Below are 23597 nucleotides of genomic sequence, written 5' to 3' on the forward strand. Positions count from 1 at the left end.
TGACTACCCACTTTGGGAGTCTTTCAGTAGCAGGGAACAATGCTCTTTCTGCCTTCTAGGCTGTGGCCGCAGCAGTGACCGGGACTGGGCAGAGGCCCGGAGGGGTAAGCAGACCCTGGTCCACACACATCAGAGCGTGTGATGGGCCTTTGAAAACTGGGGGGACGGGCAGCAGAGGAAATTGCAGCAGGTCCCCACACGCTCCCCAAGGAAACCGAGACAGCATGGAAGGCAGACGGCCGCGAGATGGTGCCGCACGTTACCCATTGGACTGCACGTGAGCACTGCCTCCACGCGAGGTTTTCTTACAGAGCAGAGTCACACCGACATTGATCCAGGCCCTTTGGACGTGCACCTGCACAGATATGGCATGTTCTGGTGGCCTTATTCACTTCCTAATGAAAACCTTCTCTTGCCCATAAATCAGCACTTCAAGGCCCAGAAGTGTTGCGATGAGCAGAGCTGCACTTGCATGTGTGTCAAACCTGGCAAGCGTGGCTGTTTCTTGCAAGATTCCTTTGCTTAATAGAGTATGCATACAGTGGAACACCAAGCCATGATAAATAAAAGAAAAAAGAAAGAAAAGAATATGCACTCATTAAACACTGTTTCCAGGGACATCAACTATGTCTTTTTCATGTGTTTCTGTATATCATTGACTCTGAGATAGTATCCATGGTAACACATTTCAAAAAAGAAACAACATGTTGCTGATTAAAATGTAACCACTGTTTTCTCATCTCTCAGAATTCCTGTTTTTTACTTATTGGAATAACTTTCATGGCTCGTATAGACACTGATTTGTTTGTTGAGGATATTTGCGCAGAGTGAGATGCAGTTGGTAGTGTCCAGGGAGCAAGCTTTGGTAAACGCACAGGCCCGTGTTAGTCATGCTCCCATCAGGACAGACAGCACATCCGTCCCTCTGGAAAGCTCCCAGCCTCTCCCAGTCGATGCCACCTCCCGCACACAGGCAACTGTGTCTGACTCCCATCTCCACATGTCACTTTTACCCGTTCCAGAGTTAAGGGCATGATGTATCCCTTGGTTTCTTTCTTTTTTTCAGTCAGTTTAACAGTTTGAGACTTGTTCTTATTGTTATGTGTCTTACCCATTCTCTGTAATTTACGTGTGTCACTGTACATGGTATGCATATGCAACATTGGTTTATTTGCTTTCCAATTAATGGACGTTTGTCTTTTTCCAGTTTGGGGCTGTTATAAAGATAACATCGTGTTCTGCTACTAGTCATTTTGCAAATGTGTGCTTTAGTTACTCCTGGGTAAATGCCTGCAAAGGATTCCAAGGTGGCTGTACCATTTTGCACTCCTGAAGGCAGTGCATGAGCTCTCCAGCATTCCACGGCCTGCCAGCGCTTGGGGTTAGTGTCTTTACCTTGGACCGTTCTAGCAGGTGTGCGGTGATGTCTCATCGTGGTTTTAATTTGCATTTTCCTTGTGGCTAATGATGTTGATTTTTTTTCAAGTGCTTATTGTTCAATCGTGTATCTTTCATTTTGAAGTGTCTGTTCAAATCTTTGCCAAATTCGTGTTCTTGTCTTTTGTGTGGACTTGTAGGCGTTATTTACGTAGTCTAGAATCTCTCTCAGACATACGTGCTAGAAAGACCTTCTCCTAGTTTGTGGCTTGTCTTTTACCTGATTCATATGTTTTTTGGTAAGTGTGAATTTTAAATTTTAATGAAGTCCAATTTACTGAATTTTTTTTTGTGGTTAGTGCTTTCTGTGACTGCCCTGAAGATCTTTGTCCAACCAGTGTCAAAAGGCCATTCTCCTATGTTCTCTTTTGGAGTCCTTATATTTTTAGCTTTTATGCTTAGCTCTCTAATTTATCTCAAGTAAAGCTTTCTCTGTGATGTGAGTTGGCTCTTAAACACATATTTTCGAGTATATTTATGAACTCTTTATTCTTCTCCATAAAACACTTAGCTACTTACCTTATTCTACTAACATACTGTCTGAATAACTGGCTTTATGTTAACTTTTCAAATAATGTCATGCTAGTTCTCTAACTTTGTTCTTTTGGAAGAAAGCTTTGAACATTTTAGGTTCTTTCCATTTCCGTACACATTTTAGAACCAAAATATCCATTTCTACTAAAGAGCTTCCTCGGATTCTAATAGGAATTTTGTTGGATCCACAAATCAATTTGGGGGGATTAAAATTATAACATTACTGAGTCTTCTCATCCATTAACTTGGTATGTATCTCCATTTATTGAGGTTTTCTTTAATGTTTCTCAGCAATGCTTTTCAGTTTTCAGTGGCTTGCACATCTTTTCATAAATTTATTTCTGAGTAGTTTATGTTTCCGATGTTATAGCATATGGCATTTGAATTTTTTTCCAAGTCTTCATTGGTAGTATATAAAAACACAGGTGATTTTATATTGACTTTGTACCTTCAAAACTTGCTATATTCACTGATTAATTCTATAGCATTTTTCTTTGTAGATGCTTTAGGATTTTTTCACTTAATTATGTCATGTGTGATTAAAGATAGTTCTGCATCTTTCTTTTCAATCCTTATGGCTTTCTTGTTCTTATGTTCATTGCATTGTCCAGAACTTGCAGTATAATTATAAAAGGAAGAGATGAGATTATTTCCAATCCTAAAGTGCAAGCATTCCTTGTTTTATCATTAAGTATAATGTTAGCTATAGGCTTTTTTAAAAAATGAGATATTTTTTATCAGAGAAGGTATTTCTCTATTCCTAGTTTTCTGAGAGTTTTGCCATTTAATTACCAAAGTGCATCACCTAACAAAAATGAACTAAATCTTCTTGTCTAAAGATAGATTTACTGTAACTAAAAACATTTGCATTTAGAGTATAATTTTATTGCAATGCCTAAAAGATTGTATTATTTGTAGTATCTTAAATAGTCTCTCAATTTTGCAAGAGACTTCATCCTTCTTTCTAAATACACTCACGATTATTCCCTTAGCTCCCCCTGACCATCTTCTGAGGCAATTGGACAGTTTAGATACTGAATCCATTTGGGTTGATATAATAAAATGCCTTAAGCTGGGTGGGCTACAGTCAACAGAAATTTATTGCTCGCAGTCTGGAGGCTGGAAGTCTGAGGTCAAGGTGTGGCAGGTTCAGCGTCTGGTCAGGGCTACATCCTGGGTATAGATGGAGTGTTCTCATTGTGTCCTCAGTGGCAGAAGTGGTGAGGATCTCTCAGGAGCTTCTTTCGTAAGGGCACTAATCCCATCCTGAGGGCTTCAGCCTCGTGACCTAATCACCTTCCACAGGTGCCACCTCCAAGTCCTGTCTCCGTGGGGATTAGGATTTCAACACAGGAATTTTGGGGGACACAAACATTCAGACCATAGCAGATTCCATGTGGCAAATGAGTCCCCCCACTTAGACTTCAGGGATTAGACTGTGTGGCAAGGCTGTGTCTGCCCTGAGACCTGACTCTGTTTCTCCTGATCTTTCTTCATCTTCTCCATCCCACACTGCACAGCCTGCTGTATTTTTGGAAGGATTACCACAGAATTAAATAAAAACCCTTTGACTTTGGAAAATTAGGTTTGCTTAATTGCTTCTTCATACTCAACAGAGACATAAGTAAGAAGATGGGAGTAAATAGAAAGTAGAACCCACCAGCGTAAATTAGATATGAACATATGTAAATATGGACATTGTATTTAATGTCCACTTATTTAATAGTTAACTGCTAGGGTGATGTATGGGCACATTATCAATACTTGCAGGAATTCCTAAAGAACTCAGGTATTGGCTGTTATTGAATAACATCTTTATGCAATTCTTTACAAACTGGGTGTGTCTGGGAAAACATAATGTTCCAAGAGCAGGTTGCATGTTCAGAAAAGGGACTCAGATTTCCGCAATAGCTACAATAACATCCAGCAGACCAACCACCAGCTGGCCAGCACTCTCCCCAGCACCAAATGCAGCAAGACTGAGCCCGTGGGGAAGATGTAGGCCAGCAGCTGTCCTTGCAAGTGTGCAGATGACCGAGCGGGGCATAGAGGAACTGGAGTGGAGCAGAAGTGACTGGAGCCATGGCAGGGCTGCTGGTGTCAGGGGGTCTCTCTCCATGGCAGTAGCTGTGGACCAGCAGTGGAGGAGGGTTGGTCAAATAAACACCTTCAGGTATTTCTGTTTTTCACAAGCTTCTCAGGATTCTGTACCTGTTGTGAGGTGAACAGTAGCTCTCTAAATATCAGTGCAGAGCTCTTAATGGAGGTGAGCCAGCCAAAAACCTTACATATACAATGTATGATTTCTTGCAATACAGACAAATCTAAAGCTCCTGTAAAAACGAATATGGTTTATTACTGCTTTTGTAAAAATGCTTCAGGCATCATCATACTGAAATCAAGTAGCCTACATGGGGCGAGACGATCATTTAAGATTTTTAAAAAAATAACTGGTGGCTGTTTGTTATGATCTGAATTCTCATTGGCTGTCAGATAATTTAAACAAACTTTCAAACACATTAGAAGTCACTGACTAGTTTGGGAAATAAACTGATTTTTTAATGGACATTCTACCATCCTTATAAAGGTAGCATTCTAAAAATAAAAAGCTGTTTCATGGGTATAAAACTTTAAGTTCATAGAAGTAAATTGAAATTGCATCATGTTTCTAAGCGAATATTGGACAACGAGGTGTGGGGGAGACTCTTTCCACGTGCAGGAGTTTGTTCGGGAGGGGTGCAGAGCCTGAGTGACTGAGCCGGAAGCAGGGGACAGCTCTGGACCGGGGACAGCATGGGGCATTGGGGCAGGACATGTGCTTCTCCACGCTCCTCTGAGCAGTTTCTCCCTCTCTGTTTTCTTATTTCCACCATCGTAATTCTGGGTCTCCCAGTGTTTAGTTTTGCTAACAGTCCCCTTCTTCCAGTGCCCTTTAGCACTTTCTAAGGTGTCACTGACATTTTTCCACAACACCGTTGAGACGTGTGAGGTTCCTTTCCGAGGTCGCGTGCGGGTGCGCCTCCCGGGGTCCACAGCTTTGGTGTTGTGGTGAAACAGGACTTGCTTATGTCGACCAGTCCCCAGTGCTCTCCTCTCACGGGAAAGACTGAGGTCCTTCCGGGAGGAAGGGCTTGTCTCACCCCAGAAGGAACCGCACAGGAGAAATGTCTTCCCTTCGCTTCTTTCCGATGCAGCCTAGTGTGGCCAGGGCGGATTCCAGCAGAAGATCGAGGGCCTGGGATGCCTCAGCGAGGGGAAGGCAACCTCCACACACACCAACTGTGTTTCCGTTTAGCTTTCCATTCTCAAAGGCTGTCATTAGACTGTTTAAAGATCTCTGCCCTCGACAGGACCTTTACTAAAAGAAAGTGTAACGGCGGTCATGCCACGAGCTTGAATCCCCACATCAGACTCATCAGGCACAAGTGCACAGGTCGCCAGCCTTCGTCATGCAGGACGTTTACACAGACAAACACGGGGTGTCCTCAGACTCTGCTGTAATATTTTTGATATTTTACAATATGCTCAGCAAATCTTAAGAGGCTGTTGATTTAATCAAGTCTATTTTGCTTATGATGAGTCTTCAAATATGACATAAAATCCTCAAAAGGGACCTTTCAAGAATTTTCCAGAGCTGTTTCTATAGATACAGTATGTCCTTGGCTAGAACACGAACAATATTTTGCGGCCAGATAATCACATTGTAAATTCTGTTCACTAATAAAATTTCTGAGAAAGTGCCGGGTAAACACGACAGTGAGCAGTGAGTTTTGCAGGGCGCCTGCTGGCAAGGCGGCTCCCGCCGTCCGTGGCTGGCAGTCTGCGGTGCGTAAGTCCACTGAGCGCTGATCTCTGCAAAGCAACAGCCAGCGCCTCCAAAAACAGTTAGCTCACCCCTGTCTTCCTTGGTTTCTTCACATGATCTAATGTAACTTATTGTGCACCTCAGAAAAAAATATGGATCATTGCCATTTTTATTTTATGTTGGTTTCCCAGTTACAGTTGGAGCAAAAGCCTCTTTAAGGTAACCATGTAACTCAGATGTTATTTATGTGTTTCTGCATTTGCTGAGAAAAATCTAGAGTACACAATAACAGTGCAGAACTCGTGACAAACTACCAATGTGAACTTTCAGTTGATGGCTGATTTTTTCTTTCCTCTCTCTTGTTGATTAAACTGATTTGGGCACCTACTGTGGGAGTGGAGTGGTCTCTGAGCTCTGAGATTATGCATCTGGACAGACACCTGACTCGGCTCCAATTGCATCAGCCCCCGTCTCAGGCGTCTGAGTTCAGCCCATGAAGTCACAGCAGGAGAAACCGTTATTCCCTTCTGAACAGGAGTATGGGGGAGACTCTAAAAGGTCATGTTTGATTTTGCATTTCTCCAGTGAATACACAAATTATATGCTTTAAGATAATTTAATAGTCAGTAGATGGAGCAATCATAAAATGACATACGTGATGATTCCCATATTGTGAATGGAGTTACTAGAGAAGCAAAAGTCTAGATGGTTTTCTAACTGTTAATAGTATAACTACAACATATTATCTCAAAAGAAATTCCTTGAGTGTCTCTCATATGCCAGATATTATTTCAGCACTGGGAACGTAATAAAAGCGACAACTGACATCTACGGGACACTTTCGATAAGCTACACTTTGCATCTGAAGTCGCTCTCAGTCCTTAGGTAATCGCTCGCGTGGGCGCTGTCACTCCTCTGCTGCTCTGAGTGCCCCTCGCCGTGGCAGTGTTGACACAGAACCAGCTCTGTCAGCTTCCTGTGTTGTCCACCTGTTTGATACCACATTTACGGTCATAAAAATGCTACGAACTGTGGTTCATCAGTCTCAAAGCAGGCTTAGTGCACAATTTATGAGAAATCACTTCTGATCTGGGCACGCTCTCCTCCGCGTCCCCCCTGTGATTTCATATCACGAGGTGTTTCCTTCAGGTGGAGAGGCTGTGCCCACGGCTGCGCCACAGGTCAGGACGCCCTTCTGTTCCCAGATGCCCGCTGATCTGTGCCCTGGGCGGGGCGGTCAGGAGGGTGTGAGCATGTGCGTGTGCGTGCGTGTGTGCGTGTGTGTGCACGTGTGTGTGTCTGAGGCGTGTGTGTCTGTCCTAAGGCGTCCTTGGTTTAACTGGGCAGAAGATGGATGTAAGTCAGACCTGTGTAAACATAAGGAGAAACCGAGCGTATTAACATAAAATGATGTAAGCCTTAGTACAAAGTCGCTGTTTTGTTTTTATGTGAATGAGCTTCAGGGCTCATGCAGTACAATGCCTGGCACACAGAACTAAGAATGCCTACTATTGTTATTCTTTTTATTATTATTTACTAGTTTCCAGTGACACGGTCTGTTTGAGGAATATTGCAGTCGAGGTTCCCACTATTTGGGCTGATCACCTTGCAGACCTTGAGAACCTGTTCTGCTTGGATAGGGGAGGCTGGGGTGGGAAAGTGGATATTTCCTTCCAAGTCACCCTCATGGGTGGGTGTGAACAATGACAGGGTGTGGGCAGGAGCCACACCAGGGAATCGCCGGAGATAGCAGTCCCTGCCCTGTGCATGCTTGACTCATCTCCAGCCTCCCTGACACGTGGCTGAGGGTGGAGGGAAGACCGCTTCTGTGCTCAGGTCTGGCTCTAACCTGTGGCACTGCGGAGTCGTGCAGGCAGCAGGTCCACTTGTGGACCACGTGTCCAGGACAACTGCCCGTGCCGACCATTGAGCAGCACTGTCTGCTGAGGAAAGCGTGTCCATCCTTTCCACGGACACCGTAGACAGATCAGTGATCCCGTGAGCCCGTCAGACCCACCAGGAGGCAGAGCACCACCCAGGCTGCCGAATTTCTCCTCTTTGCCCCTCTCCACTTTTGTCAACCCTCCTGGCCCTGCAGTGACTTGCCCCTTACTCTGTCCACAGTTTTCTGTGCCTCATCAGTCATGCCTTTCAAGCCTCCATGCAGAAGACGACTCGCTGCTCACCCACTGTCCTCTCCTTCTTTACTCCAGCGTCGTCCTGTGACCAGGAGCACCAGTCTGCCCTCGAGGAAGCCAAGCAGCCCAAGAATGACAACGTGGTGATCCCTGAGTGTGCTCACGGTGGCCTCTACAAGCCGGTGCAGTGCCACCCCTCCACAGGCTACTGCTGGTGTGTCCTGGTGGACACAGGACGCCCGATCCCCGGCACGTCCACCAGGTAAAGCACATGTGTGGTACAGACCAGGGGAAGTTTGGGGCACAAGAGTTGGGAAGCCCCGATGCCCCATACGTACCCACAGTTTCCATGAGCGCCTCCAGGCCTAGACGGCGTAAGCCACATTCTCAGATCTCTGTGCATGGTTGCCTGTAAAAACTAGTGGCTTTGGCCATCGGAATCTAGAGAAAACCCTGTCTGTGATGGTCAGCAGACAGTGACCGTGAGGGACAGCAGAGAGCAGTAAAAACCGACATTCTTAGGCAACGTTCACGCCTCATTCTTCATGCGTGATGGAAATTTGAAACACAGCTCCGGCAGCGTGGCGGGGACTTGGTGTTTATCAAGTATAAATGGTGCTTCCTTTTGCTCCTGGTTTTGGCAAAGGAAGCAAAACATTTAATAAACCGCAGAACTGATCGCCCCAAATGGCTTCCTGTAGCAGCCAACAGTGAGGGTGTGCTGAAGGCAAGACGACAGAGTTATTCCAGGGTCTGAGACACGAAAACAGCTTATTAGCTGATGTTTTGTGTGAGTCAGAGCAAAACAAATAATTACATGATAGTACCTGAAGGATGGGAGCTGTTTGTTTGTTGAAAAAGTGTAGACATGAGTGGGGATGTTTTGCACCTTCTGAAAACATGAATTTGCCTTTGATTTTTCCTAGATTTACATAAAAATAGTTTACACATATATGAAAATAGCGTCTCTCAAATGTTATTAAATTTAGCCCCTGATTTTACTCTAGTGCCTAGGCATGAACATCTTGATGCTTCCTAGATTTTTCCCCAACTTTTTCAAGTATAACTACTGGGCATTTAGAGAGGGAAACACGTCCATGTAGATTCCAGGGGCTCAGAGCACAGGTAACCAACTAATATCTCTTTCACCAAGGTCAAGTTCAACCCATCCACCATCTGCACATTTAATAAAATGAGTCTCCTTGGGAGCCCTGCTTTGGAAATGGTAATAACAGTGCTATATTAGAGCCAGTCACCTGTCCCTCCATGCTGGACAGACAGGGCAGACAGGGTGCTCTCTGTGCTGCGCTCAACAGAGGAAGTGGCGCAGAGCGGGTTTCCCTTCCATGGGGCTGTTACAGGAGATCGTTTCAAACAAGTGTCTGCATGGCTTGAAGAGAACACAAATCTTTTCAAATTTTTGGTGTGAGTTTTTTTTTTTTTTTCTTTTGTCCCTGTGAATCAATGCATAGGGAGTGCTGTTTTCTAAGCAGCCTTTCTTGGAAGCCACGTCTCTGCATGTTCTGGAACTCTGGCTTGCTCACTGTGCAGTAGTTGGGGCATTCGCTCCCAGCTCAGGCTCGTACCAGCTGCGGCCCCAGCCCCTGAACTGCGCCTCTGTAATGGAGAAGTCTCATTAGAAGATGCCTGCGTAGTGCCGGCCAACAGAACCCTGAAGCTGTTGAAGCCAGAGCTCCTCAAATTGGCTCTGTAGTGATGAGCTCAGCATTTATAAGGCTATCCCTGAAGAACCTGTAAACATTTCTATTCTACGGTTGACTGGAGACATAGCAGCTCCTCTCCTCTCCTCGTCTGTCCCGGCTTCCCTGGGTTCCATGCCAGGAAGGAAGTATCAACTTCTCATTTTCCCTATTTCTGCCTAGAGGAGGGAGTCAACTGCCTCTTCTTTGGGTCTCAAGGAAGGACATTAAATTAAACCAAATGGAGAAAATCCTTAGACTCCTGCTGTATTTCTGTCTTGGTTGTTTTTCATTCATTCATTTGGCACAAATACCGATCGTCAATGACATCCAAATGCTACTCCAGGGACTGAGGACAGAGCGTTGGATAAGACGGACCAGCTCCAGCCTCTGACGGGGAGCCTCGGATGATGAACATTTCTAATGGTCCGACTGTTTTCCTTGAAACTGACAGAAAGCCCCCGACTCAACTAGTTTCAAAATGTGCTGACTCCCACTCTAAGGGGACGGGGACACTTCGGAGGGCGTCAGCAGCTCAAAGCCATCCTGTAATAAGCCATTTTCCCTGTCTGCTCTGCCTTCTTCACATTTTGGGCTGCTCTGTGGCTTGTTCATGTCATGGTTTCTAGAAGCATCACATGCAGCCACAACAACATATTTTGGAAGAAGAAAGACTTTCTCTTTTTGACAGCAAGGATCCAGGGTGGCCGTCCCCTCACAGTAACAGGCTGGGACATCCCGCATGCCTGGACCCAGGCTACTGTGGCTCCTTAATTGTGCCCAGGGCTGGGGTGGGCTCACCCCCTCGGCACCCACAGCCAAGCAGAGCAGGTTCTGCCTCTAACAAAAGCTAGGTTTTGTTAGAAAAGAGGAAGGAGAAGGTCACTGCGGTGTCTGTTACTCATGCAAACGGTAAAGTAGGCGATAGACTCAAAGACGGTACAGCACTGTGGGGTGGGGCAGTGGGGACACCTTGGGGTGGTGAGACGGGGCCTCTCGGAGGCAGAGCTGGTGGAGCTGGTCACAGGCAGACCAGGGTGTTCCCGGCAGAGGGACAGGGAGTGGGGACTCCTCGTGGGGAGGAAAGCCTGTAGTGTTTGGATGGGAGTGTTGGGGGTGATGCTGCACGGGGTGGGGTGCAGGGGCTGCAGCCAGAGAGCAGGAAGCAGGGCCTTCAGCCTCGGGATTGGGAGCGCCATATTACCCAGCCTCAGTGGGCAGCCGCTGGACAGTGCAGGGCAGAAGTGCTGCGATGTCTTAACGATCCTGAAAGCCCTCTGCAGGCATCCGCTCGTTCACTGTTGACTCGGTAGGCTGCACGCTGGCCTCACAAACCCTCGTCCTCCTGGCTCTGCTGTGCCTGAGTGGCAGCGCCACTGAAAGTCTCTGCATTACTGTTTACCTGCCCTCTGCTGCACAAATGCGAGTTTCTTATTGATGTCCTGAAAAATCAGGTCCAGGGAGGTAGTTTGCCGTCTTGATTTACACTTGAGTAGACAGTTCAAGCATTTGTTTTCCTCAGTCATCCTCTGTATTTCCTGATGGGGAAGAAGAAGTTTTAAAAACTGTAAATACAAAAGGCGTTGTCTGTCTTTTCCTCATGTCACCACGCAAGAGAATTAAGGCGCATTAATTTGGCTGTAGACCCGAATCGAGGACACTGAGCACACATCACTGCCTGACCAAGGCCGTGCAGGATTCCAGCTGGAGCGACCGTCCGGGAAGACAGCAGGTGGGACTGATGCTTCAGCTCCCTCTTGTCCTCCTGCCTTTCGTGCCAAAATTGACATCTTGGCACCAGTTTGCAGATGCCTGAAGGACAGAGTCCAGGCCCCTGTGTGCACCCACGTCACCGTGTTGGGGAAGCACAGGCAGGGGGCAGGGCAGGTTTTAACTCGGCCACCAGTTACTAGTGGGGAGCAGGTGGGATGGGCTATCGGATTGAGCTGGACCAGGCTGATTGCCAGCGATTGCACTAGTGCCCAGAACTGCGATCTCCCTTCCCTTTTGTGACAGCTAATGAAGCATTTGTCCACCTGCCATCAGACTGTGGGCTGGGCGTCCTTCCCTCAGGGCCACCTCTGCTCCCTGGCTCCAGGGCAGCCACATGGCATGGAGCTGTGTCTGTCCCTGGCAAAAAGCCTGGTATCTGATGGGCAGCCAGACAGTCAAGAGATGGTCATTTTTTTCTTATACAAGTAAGTTAAAATAAACATGATTGGAAATAATGACAATAAATGCCAAAGCTGAATTTAATTCTTTAAAAAATTTGCGACATCAGAGGCCCTGACTCTTTTTCTTGAGGTTGCCATTTCTGTAAATTATAGGAATTTCTTGCTTCTCTCCTAAAGGAGCATAATACTGTCACTTAAACAGATATTTTTACATCGGCATCAGTGACAGGACTTCTAAGACATCTCCAGCCCACATTTGGAACAAAACCAGAACAGCCATCCAGCGAGGCTAGCTTCCAGCTGCCCTCAAAGTCAGAAAATTCGGGATGGGGATTAGAAATGATAGGATCTCCTATTGCGTGTGTGAGGGATGCACATTTTGGACCTGAAGCCTCTGGAGGCGCTGCAGAGAGTTCATACCGACAGTTCAGCTTTCAACAAGGAACGGTCCACAGCCCTGGGTGTGGCCTCAGACATTCTCAGCAACAAGACACCCGCTAACAGCCGGGAACCCATCACTGGGTGCTGACTAATCCATCAGGAACTGAGCCATTGGCTTGTCTTTTTACAGTCCACATTTCACAGGCTGCAGCCAGCAGGGAGAATGTCCCTTCTAATGTAGGTGTCAATTCCAACCTATCGCCATCTCACAGACACTCATGGACAGCCCAACACGAAGATCTTTCAATCAAGGGAGTGTCCGCGTTCTCCAAATTTAACAGCATAATTAGAATCAAGAGTTTAGTAATCCCGTAGGAAGCTGGCTTCTTTTACACATCATCTGTGGGTGAATTTTGGACACGCTCTGTCTGCATTAGGAGACACCTGCTTGGGAAGTGGCTTACTCCACCCTGTGTTCACACTCCTGTGGTCCTGGTCCTGAACCCCCTCCCTGCCTCCACGTGTCCAAAGAATATGAGTCAATGGCTTTTGGTCAGAGTGTGATAGCTTCAGTGTTTGCTGGAGTGTGGCAGGAACTCTTTAATTTCAAAAACAACATTTAAAAAAGACATATTAAGTCTGTGTGAATGGGGTGTCAAGTTTTCCGGTCTCAAAGGGGCTGTTGAGGGTGTGAGGTGAGGCAGACATGCCTGTCCCTGGCTGTCCTCACAGCTGGGCTGGACCCTCCCTCTGGGGCTGGCAGACCCTCTCGGGCACTGGAGAAGAACACTTAAAACGTGTCCCAGAAGGGAGAGATTTCATTCTCCTTTCTTTTCTGTGATTGTCGAGCAAGTAAATAATGAAAGATGAGGCACTGAAATGATCTCCAGGAAGCAGACATATCTCGGGGGCCTTTCTTGGACAGTGAAAAAGGAAAACAGGCAGAAGAAAGGAGGATCCATTGGGGAGCTGAAAACCAGCAGGTTCGGGCGGGGACGTCCACCTGCGCCCTCCTGCGGGCCCCCACAGGCACCCTCATCTTCCATGCAGGGGACCCAAGTCCCCGAGGAGAAGCCACAGAGATGGACTCGGTGTGTGAGACGTTTTCGAGGAGGGCCTGTGTGGAGGGGCGGGAGGGGCGTGAGGCCCGCCGCGTGAGGCCCCGGGGGAGCCCATGGTGCAGGTGCACCTGTCCTACAGGAAGGGGCTGGGTGCCCGTCGGAGGGGCTCGCTTCCCAGGCGTGGACTTCCCAGCATCCCCTTCATGCTGAGTCCTCGTCTGGGATCAGCCCTTGAGAAGCCTGACCCTGTGGGGAGAGTGATGGTGACAGACCCCCGGAGTGCACATTGGGCCAGCAGTGTGTCACGCTCCCTGGGTCTCCCGGTGGCCAAATGCTCTTCTTCAATGGTCTGTGTCCTGTGCTGACCCGGCTGGTCCCCAGGTGGCACAGGCTCCACAGCGTCTCCACTACCTGGCTGTGTTCGGAGCTGTGCATTCAGTCCTGAGACACTTCAGGGAGAGGTTCCCAGCATCACTTCAGTAGAATTGCCAGGTACCTCTCACGAAGTGGTGTCACCAGCAGAGGAGGCCACGGCCACCGCCTACTGGGATGTCGGGCCACACCCCGGTCAGGATTTCTCTGAAGTTTTCTATTGATGTAGGTGGGACCAGAAAGTAGGGTTTTTTTTCTAACATTGGAGCAAACGTTTTATTGCTTCATGAATTGGACTGAAAATGGGTTAATCTTCAGATAATCATTCTAAAATTCTGAGGGTCTTTTGGAGACGTTACCTCCTCTCCTGGGATTGAGCAGTCAACCCCACTGCCCTCATCTATACACACATTTGCAAATCCCACACAGCCCATTTCCCCTCACCTCGCCCTAAACCACATCTAGGATCTGACAGACATGGTACTTATTTTTCATAAAATCGTGCAATAGAAGAAGGTGGGGAGTGTCGGTGTTTGGAAGCCTCTGGACGAGATTTGTTTCAGAAATGGGACTGAAAGACAGCCCCTTGCCACATGGCAGGACACGCAGGGTGCTTCTTTGTGTTGACTGTGCAAAGTAAGCTGACTGTGCTACGTTTATACAAAGACAGTGAAAAGGAAGTAAGTCGTGCTGTTGTAACACAAGAACTAGACACCATGGTGCATGCTGGGACCAGGGGTGGTTTTAGGACACTCAAGAAATGGAAGAAAACCCCCATATCAAGGTCTCAAACCAGCTGTTCTCTCTCTCCTCCCCTGCCCCACATCCCCTCCTCACAGATATGAACAGCCGAAGTGTGACAACACAGCGAGGGCTCACCCGACCAGGACAAGGGATCTGTACAAGGGCCGCCAGCTGCAGGGTAAGTAGAAGGCGGGTCGGCTGCAGCACACCCGCCGCCACTTCGGGATTTCTTGCAGATCTAGGATAAGACGGACTTTATCCAACTCTGTTTCCCGGTGGGCTTGGTTGTCCCCTGAGCCTCCTGCCTCCTCCAAAGGGCACCTTGAGTTCCAGCAGACTTCCAGGAGCCCACTGTGAAGCAGACTTCCAGGTGGCGAAGTCGGAGGAGCCACCGAGTGCAAGGTCAGATATGTACGGGGAGGAAACAGTGTCACTCTAAATATCACCACAGCCAGGATCCTTTATGTACCCTACCTAAAATAAAGCAGTAATCCCAATGCCGCAGTCTGACATGCCCTTTGCAGTGACCCAACAGGGCAAGAAGGTGAAGTTTAGGATTGATGCAACATGGGTTCAAGCCGTGTGTCAAGTGAGTTTAATTGCAACGAGCTATTTGAAATTAAACAGAGGTAGTGAGTTGAAATTTACGGTGATTAAAAACGCATTCACAGAAACATGTTTTGTGGTTGTTCTCTTTCAACAAAAAGCAGTTACGTGTTTGTGATGCACCCAAAATGACCACGTCAGCAGTTAAACCTAAAGCCTGTCCTGGAACTACCATCCTTCCAGGAATTTACATGAGATCAGAAATGGCTACACAATCTGGGAGCAGCACAGGACAGACCCAGGCCAGCGGCATCCCCACGGGGTACATTTGGTGTCATCAGTGAGAGGCTTCAGGCTGCTTGCTAGTCTGTTTTTGCATCATTCTGATCCTTTTATTTTTTTTTTAAATATCTCCAGAATGTGCATGTTTAGCACATGTCCCAGAGACCATGACAACCACTCTATAATGTCCTTCATTTTCAGTGCATCTTTGACCTTGACTTTGCACCGAGTTTAGATAAATCCCTTTTGGGAAAACTTGTGTGGTTCCTGCATTATTTGCACTATCATTGATAAAGAGGACTTTAAATTTTGAAAAATAAAGATGCTTTTCTGCATATAAACAAAGATGGAGAAGAGTAGAATATCCGAAATCTGTAAAATCTTCCTTCATGTATTTCCATATCTGTGGAACATGTGGTATAAAAACACTTGCTCCAGAGGGACAGAGCTGGCAGAACAGTGTTCCAAGGGAAACCAAACACAACTTTTCTACCAGCACTGAGGGCAAAGGACTTCATGAGTCTTCCTGCTAATTCTGAGATGTTCTCGTCTTGGGTCTTTAGCTGTTTCCCAGCTCTGTGTGTACCCAGTGTCTGCCTTCTGAGCAGGTTCCAGCAATCTATTGGTGGCATTACTCGGTCCTGCGTGTGAGTGGTCAGCACTCCTTCTGTTTCATGAATCAGGCTTCTTTCTGCATCGGGGGTGGGGGGGAGATCACAAAGGTGCCGATGTGAACCTTCACGCGGATCCCCAGTCAAGGGCCCGCTGTGCGCTCGGTGCCTTGCCCTCAGAGGGCTCAGCGGGTAGCTCGGTTGCACCGTCCCCATCAGAAAGCAGTCCTTTCCCTCTGCTGTCTGGTGGAATCTCCTGCCTGTGAAGTCAGGTTTTAAGATTGGTGGGCAACACGTTTCTTAAAAAGAGATCATGAATGCAGCATGTGCTCGTTACATTAAAGCTCTCACTAAACCTTTGCTGGTTTCGGCTGGTTTTAATCATGCCACGTGAGCTTCAGACAGTCTCTCCTCTGTCCCCAACACACTTATAAAAGGGTCTAAGACTCTTCGGTTTTTTCCTTGGACAGCACAAAGCTGCACTGCTTCCAAGCTGAGCTGCACTGTAGTTTTCTCATATAGAATATGAATGTGATTTATTAATGTCCAGTCAAGTTTTGCTGTTCATTGGTAAGAGAGACTCTGAGAAAAGGGACTGCTCTCCCATCTTGGGAGTGCACTTGCTGGAAGGTCTTTTCACGGTGGAATCCAGCATAGCACATGTGAGACTGGATTCTTGATTTAAAGATTGAAGTGGTCATTCACCTGACAGAAAAAAACTACAGATACAGAGAAATATGAAACGCCATTACTGCTGTCCTGTCTGAATGTCACATGTGCCATCAGAGTGTGGGCACCCGACATGGAGAAGAGGTGCACGTCAGAGCTGCAGAAACTGTGCTCCACTCCACTAAAAGCAGAGAAGGGTTGTTAGGCTGTCACAACAAAGACGTTATTTCTCTCCCATGCCCAAGTAAAAACCAGGCACTAAAGCCATTTTATGCAAACTATAAAGGTCAGTTTATTCCACAGTTGTAGATGTTTGGGAGCATACTGTTCACGACCACTTAATCATTTTGATTATTTGGAGATAATTATCCTTATTAGGAAAAAAACAAGTAGGCCTTAAAATAACTCCAGGATAGAGGCTGTTCTTCAGAGAGAGGAGAAATCTATTTCAAAAATAATGAAGCAACCATCGGGTGGGCAGATACATCAAGCAACATATAGACTGGTGCATTTTCTTTTTAAAAGATGCAGTTTTAATTTCAAGTTGTTTTTCTAAGTTTCGGCCAATAAAGATCCTTTTTTTCCCATTTCAAGCTAGTAATGTCCTCAGACACAATTCACTTGTTTGGGAGTTTCCTGTAGTTTAGGGTCCCGCAACATCAGTCTGACACAGGGTTTCCAGTGTGGGGAGAGGGTGACCTGAGCCTTTGGCAGCAGAGGTGTCTCTGAGTTCGTCATTCCTAGCAGACCCCGGAGCTTCTCTGCCAAGTGACAGGAGGAGGAGATGGCGAAAGCTTTCCTCTTCTCTGCTTGGTGAGCCAGCAGCAGCTCAGACCTGCAGCCCCACGATGCGGCACCTTGAAGGCCACCTGGGGCTCCAGCACAACCTTTCCCAGAGGAGACACAAAGGCACCTCAAGGTGAGCTTGCGCCATGGACCCGGCTCGCCCATGAGGTGGGAAAGGCAGCTCGGCAGGACCTGGCAGGAAAAATGATGATGGAGACTTTTATTCAAAGTGAAGCCACACTAGGTTTTTCTACGGCTTAGGCGTTAGGACTTCCTATAGCTTGTGCTGGTGGAATGATTCAGAGCTTTTGAACTTAAATACGAGTTTTGGCTTGCTCTTGTGCTCAGTTCAACGTTAATCACCAGCCTTTGATTCATCTCATGTGCGTGAGCAGGTGATTACCTGCTTCAGTTACATGTTATTAGTTAAGATGCGATGCATCGGATCATACCAAGGGCCGTGCACATGGATGACACCATAGCAGGAGCCTAGGTAGACGGTGCTCTGTGCACAGAGGAGCTGCAGGGAGAAATCCTATTCCTGCTCTTGCCTTCCTCTTTACCCTCCACTGTGGGTAAAGGCCACCGTGATTTCATGGACTTTGTGGTGTTAGTGGCGTAGTTGCACCCACGTGAGGGTGGAGGACAGGCAGGGTGACGTGTGTCTCAGGACATGGGTGTTCCTGAGGTGGCCCCTTCCCTCCTGTCTCAGCCCCAGACCAGAGCACCCTCTGGGCCCCACGACCTCTCGACTGTGGCACACGGGTCCATGGAGTGACATTCATTTTGGTCAAACAGCCTGTCTCCCCTCTGTGCCTGGCAGCTCTGTGGATCTAACAGCAATCACTCACAATCCAGGCCCCCCAGAAGCCCCTCTGAGACAGAGTCGGCCAGACACAGGGCCTTTCAACACCTACAGTGATGACAGCTCTTTTCTTAGGGCCCCAAGTGATTACAGGAATACTTATAATCTGTGACTCAAGTAGAAACCCTAAAGTCACCTCTGGATTTTTCAAGCAATATTTTAGCATGGTTCTAAATTTTCTCACAATTAATTATGATTTTTGGAGGCAGCATAAGATGATCCTTACCTTGCCCTGAGCACCACTTAAGATATTTTCCAAAAGATAACTGGACTCTGCACCACACATCGGTGCCAGATACTGTGTGACACCAGAGCACTTCAGTGTTTACCTTGTTTCAGAGCAGACCCGCAGCTGCTGAGGGGCTGGTCCTGTGGCCCTTGAGGCCCCTGCAAAGACTAGACTAGATGCCAGTGTTTCACCCATTAAAATGCCAACTGCTGCAATTTCTGCAGCCAGATCTGACACTGAATGTGCAGACACGAGTCTGCTAACTGTTAGCTCAGTTGGGAACGAGGTGTTAAGTTGTTGGGATGATTTTAGACATGAGATCCTCTAATCCTGAGAAGGCAGATGGCTTGACAAGTGCGTCATGCCACCTGTGCCACACGGGCACGGTCCTACACTGTCCGCTCGTGCCACAGGCCCAGACACACTTCCCAATGTCCTCCTCCTGTAAGGCTGGGGTGAGTACAGGGTAGTTAGGGTAAAGACACTGTATGTGACAGGGGATTGTTAAGACACAGTATTTTGCTTTTGAGCACTGTCTGAGGACAATATACCTGCTATGGGTCAAATGTGTCCCCCCAAAATTAATGTATTGGAAACTTGGCCCCCATTGTAATGATAAGAGCACAGGAAATCCATTAAGATACTGAAAGGTGAGGCCTTGAAGAGGTGATTGGGTTGTGAAGACTGTGCCCTGGTGAATGGATTGACCCATGCATGGAGTCATGGGTGTGGCTATGATGGATTCGCAAGGAGAGCCAGTGAGAATGTTCGTTCTCTCTTGGTCAGCCCATTCTCACCATGTGACACCCTTGTCACCACGGGACCCTGTAGAGAGTTCCCACCCAGAAGGCCCTCACCAGGTGTGCCCCCTGGACCATGGATTCCCCAGGCTCTAAAACTGCAAGAAATAAACCTCTTTTGTTTTATACATTACCTATTTTCAGGTATTCTATTATAAACAACAGAAAATCAACTCATTCAGTACCTGAAGAGCATTGTTATTTAACTTAGTGTCACACTTTGGGTTTGGATTTCTGGATATGGCAAGGGACTACTCTAAATGGCAATGCTTGGAAGAGGGACCTGAGCCTACATTTATGTTTTGACCACTGATGGTCAAACACGAAATTATATTTGTAGATCAATAGGATTACCAACCTTTAGAAGGAAATTGCATTCTTTTAGAAAGCATGATAGATAAATGGACCATTGAATCAGTTTTATGGAGGAAAGACTGCCATAAATAAATAGTCAGAATTACACACATAATTCCATTCTGAAGGCTTCATAAGACAGGAATCCCAGGGATGAGCAGAGACAAGGCCACTGCGGTGGAAGAGCTGGAACACATGGTAGGCAGGAAAGAGCGTGTGTGGGAACCTCCTGCAGTGCTGGGTCCATCTCACAGATGTGTTACAGGAATTATTCACAAGCAGCTGCAAAAGGCCTTAGTCGATGCAAGGGAATGTATGTTAAATAAGCCCTTTATTTAATACTTACTGTTTCTTAAAAAATAAAAAGAGAAGGAAAGAAAAGCTGATAAGATGCTGGGATGTTGTAGGCATGCAAAAGGCAAGAACTAAAAAGTAATAATGGTGATACATTTGGCAGAATTATTAGTAAGATTTTTATTAGAAAATTTAGTACAGTTGATATTTCTCCATTTTTAAGAGACTGAGGAAAAAATACAGATGGTATGGGAAAAATTGTGGGAATTAGTCATTCACAATAAAATAAGTACAAATAAAGACAAAGAAACAAAGCCTTGTCCCCCTTAGATGCAGAGAAAAGAATGACATGTCAACTGGAAAATTCTAAATTACTTGCAGGGGGGCGTTGGCATGTTTTCCCTTTATTAATACTTTGACAGACTGCACGGCACAAGCTGTAGGGCTGTTTCCAACTGACTTGGCTGAACACGCAGAGGGGCTTTCTCAGGCATCAGGACGTGCCCACCAAGTGTGGCAGGGGTCCTACATTCATGGACTTCTCAGGTGCCAGATCCGAGTGCGGTTTGGAGACAGGAAGCTGGAGCCATCTTCCTTTCTTGTCCTTTCACGGGGACCTCTATGCCTCCAAGGAATCTCAAGTGTTCTCGCTCATGTCCTGCACCCAATTCTGCTTGGGCGAGTCCTTTGTTTTCAATTTCGAGTTCTCTCACATCTTGCCAGTTGCTCAGTCCACCTCCTCCAGTCAAGTTTCAAGATAGACTCTAAGCATATTTCTGATCCATTGTCTACACCACCAGCAGTGCCATCTTGGAAAGCCCAAACCAAGCCTGTGTGTTTCCCATGGTCCTGATCCGATTGCTTCCAGATGAGGTCTAAGCTGCTTGTCGCAGTGAACCAGGCTGTGGGGGCCTACCCTGGGCATATTTTCTCCTCTTCACCACGAGACCCGTTCCTCAGCTTTCTGGGGTTACCTGTTCCACAGAGCAGGTGCACGTCTAGGAAGGGCATGATAAGGGCTGTTTCTGCTCCAACACACAGGACTGAGTCGCTCACCTGAGAGACACCCTCGCATCCTCTCAGGGATCGCCTGATTTATGTGCTCTACCAGTGATAAAATGATCTAAGATTTCTGCACAATTAATCCACCCATTTATTTCTCATCCAAGAAATGAACAGGTTTGTAGATACTACCTGCTTGGACCTAATGATTGGCTTCCCGAGGGTGGCCTGGGCAGCCCCACAGGGTCCAGTGCTCCAAAGGGCACTGCTCTTGGCGCTTGTTTTAAAGTTCTGCCATTCCTGCCATGAGCTTCTTAGTTTTTGAACCTGCATGTTTAGTTTTGCCCTGGGCCCTACAAATGAGCTGGTCCCTATTAGTAGAAACATGTTTGCAGATCATCTGCATCCAATCTCAAGAACCAGTGTTGAGACATTTAGAGAAGAACGGGGAATAGACTGTGGAGGAACAGAAAGCGGTGCCAACGAGGAGGGGTCGGAGCACAAGGCAGGGTCTCACCAACAGGGCGAGTAAAGGTGCAGAGACGGAGAACACAGGCACGTGTGGATATCGGATAGACCCACCTGGCTGGGTGGCAAGGTACCATCCTTTACTCTAGTCAATACGGGGCTCTTAACCCACAGGCACGTGAGTGCCATGTGCGGCAGGGAGAGCAAAGGCAGGAGCTCTGACATGCCCTTCAGCCACAAAGAGACAGACACGGACAAACTAGGATCAGGGAAATAAAATTACATTGACAAATGGTTTCAAAATGGTTAACTTTTTAAAAAGTTCTTAAATTTCTAAAGTTCACAGGCTCCAATTTTATTTCTTGTTTCCCAACATAATAGTGCAATAAATATCCTAGTCTCAAAGTACACAAGAACTTGCCAAAATTGCAGAGAACCAAATGTTAGGTGACCTATGACCTGGCACAAAATGAGCTTCAGTAGGAATCTTAGAGAGTCTGGGCTCCGGGCAGCACCAGTTACTCTAGAGTCACATCACGGGAGTCATTTTAGAAGAAACATGACTTGTGTTGATTTAATGTTCCCTTTAAAGTCAGATTTTTTTTAAGTCTAAAAGGCCAGTTAAAAAAGAAATCCCTTAAATAGCGGAGATTATTATCAGTTATATCAGTAATTTCACTATATAAAATCCTAGTTAGTTTGACCTCTGTTACTTTGAAGGTTATGATTATGCAGAAGATAGATGTGATACAGTTTAGATCTATATTAATTATGAAAGAAAACATCTGCCAGATAAATAATACTGTAGCGATTTTTCAGAAACAGTGTAAGTAACTTAAGAGAACAAACTGTTCTCGAACACCATCAAATATATTCCATTTGTTGCTAAATGATGGTTATTCTATTAAAAATAATCCATCTCTCTTTATTATAGGAGTTTATCTAAAATAATTAACCACTTTAAAAACCTTCCAAATATGGTATACACTTGAGGATGACACGTTTGCTTTTAATTGGCCTGCAACTCACTTTACCAACATAGTCTTCCTTCATATCTAATCTGAATTTATGAAGACTCTACCATAACAAAATCCTTCTACAATGTAAGGCTCATTTAATTAATTTGAGTAAGCAGCATGTGTGTAAAATCCTAGAGAGACAAGTGTGAAGGGCCCACGTGTTTCAGGTGAGCCCACGATCAGACCCATCCAAGCAGATGACCCCCAAGAGCATGGAGGTCTCTCATGGTCACCGTCTGTGGCATCATTAGCACCTGCAGAGTTTGCAGTTTTAATTTTACAGTTCCTACATTGCTTGACCCTTTTACTGTAAATACCAGCCATGGCCATGTCTCCCCCAATCTTTTCTTAAGCTTACTCATAATTCCTGTCATTGGTCTTTTTTCTCAGACTGACCCTGAGCTCTGTAAGGTCAGTGGTCACAGCAATCAGGTTTTCAGATCCCCAGGGGAGGTCAGGCATGACACAGAGTCACATGCTCGTGGTGTTCCGGGCTCTCCTGTGCGCCAGATGAAGCAGTGAAGACGCCTCTCACTGCTCTCAGCTGTCTTATTTTGCCCTCTGCTGGGTCATCTGTGTCCTTGCGCAGGAGGTCTGGTCCCCCTCGTTGTCTTGCATGTTTAGCCTGGAGCTGGTCAAACACTAGGACAGCACCGTGGCACTCTGCTCTGTCTTCTCATTATATTTCCAAATTCCTTTCTTTGTTACTCTTGTGAGCAAATGTCCATTGCGTGCCTGCTGTGTAGACCGCCCTACGCTGGGGGTTTTGGGGGTGCAAGGCTGCAGAAGATGCTTTTCTGCACCCCAGGAGCTCAGCTCTGGCAGTGAGGACAATGGTTTATTATCCCATGATTGATGCTGTTGACCAGGAGAGCAGCGTTGTAAGTGAGTAGAGAATCGGGAAATGGAGACTGGCTGATACCTGAACTTTCCCTTTATGTCAGAGGATGCTATAGCAGAATTCTTAAAAGCTATTTTCCAGATTTTGTGCCAAGGTCAAGAATACTTCGTCCTCAGCCCAGATCGTGCTGTTTGGGTCAGGCCCCCTAGGCAGTGTGCAGTCGGTCGTGCCAACACTGAGCGGCGTTGGTGATGAAGGTGGAAAATCCCCTCCCAGGAGAAATTCCAAGGGAGGTCGCGACAAGCCAGATCCAATTATCCAGGTTGGTACTGGATAATACTGCTCCTTCTAGAATGGAGCAGGATTAATGAAAATGGCTGAGCCAACAGTAGAAATTGAGTCATACTCTTCCTGGTAACTTAATTCTTTAAGAATTTAATTGGGCAAACCGAGAGCACGATGCTCCAATGCATATGGAGTGTGTC

General features: G+C 46.6%; 1 protein-coding gene across 1 annotated transcript in view; it reads left to right on the top strand.

The window, feature by feature from the left end:
* SMOC2 (SPARC related modular calcium binding 2) overlaps window positions 1-23597 on the top strand; it is a 185061-nt gene that overhangs the window by 122380 nt on the left and 39084 nt on the right. The window contains exons 8-9 of the mRNA XM_063096809.1: window positions 7990-8176; window positions 14442-14524. Of these exons, the coding sequence (XP_062952879.1) occupies window positions 7990-8176; window positions 14442-14524 (270 nt within the window). The remainder of the gene's footprint in view (window positions 1-7989; window positions 8177-14441; window positions 14525-23597) is intronic.

This window comes from Cynocephalus volans, chromosome 5 (assembly GCF_027409185.1).
Source record: "Cynocephalus volans isolate mCynVol1 chromosome 5, mCynVol1.pri, whole genome shotgun sequence".
In the NCBI taxonomy this organism is placed as follows: Eukaryota; Metazoa; Chordata; class Mammalia; order Dermoptera; family Cynocephalidae; genus Cynocephalus; species Cynocephalus volans.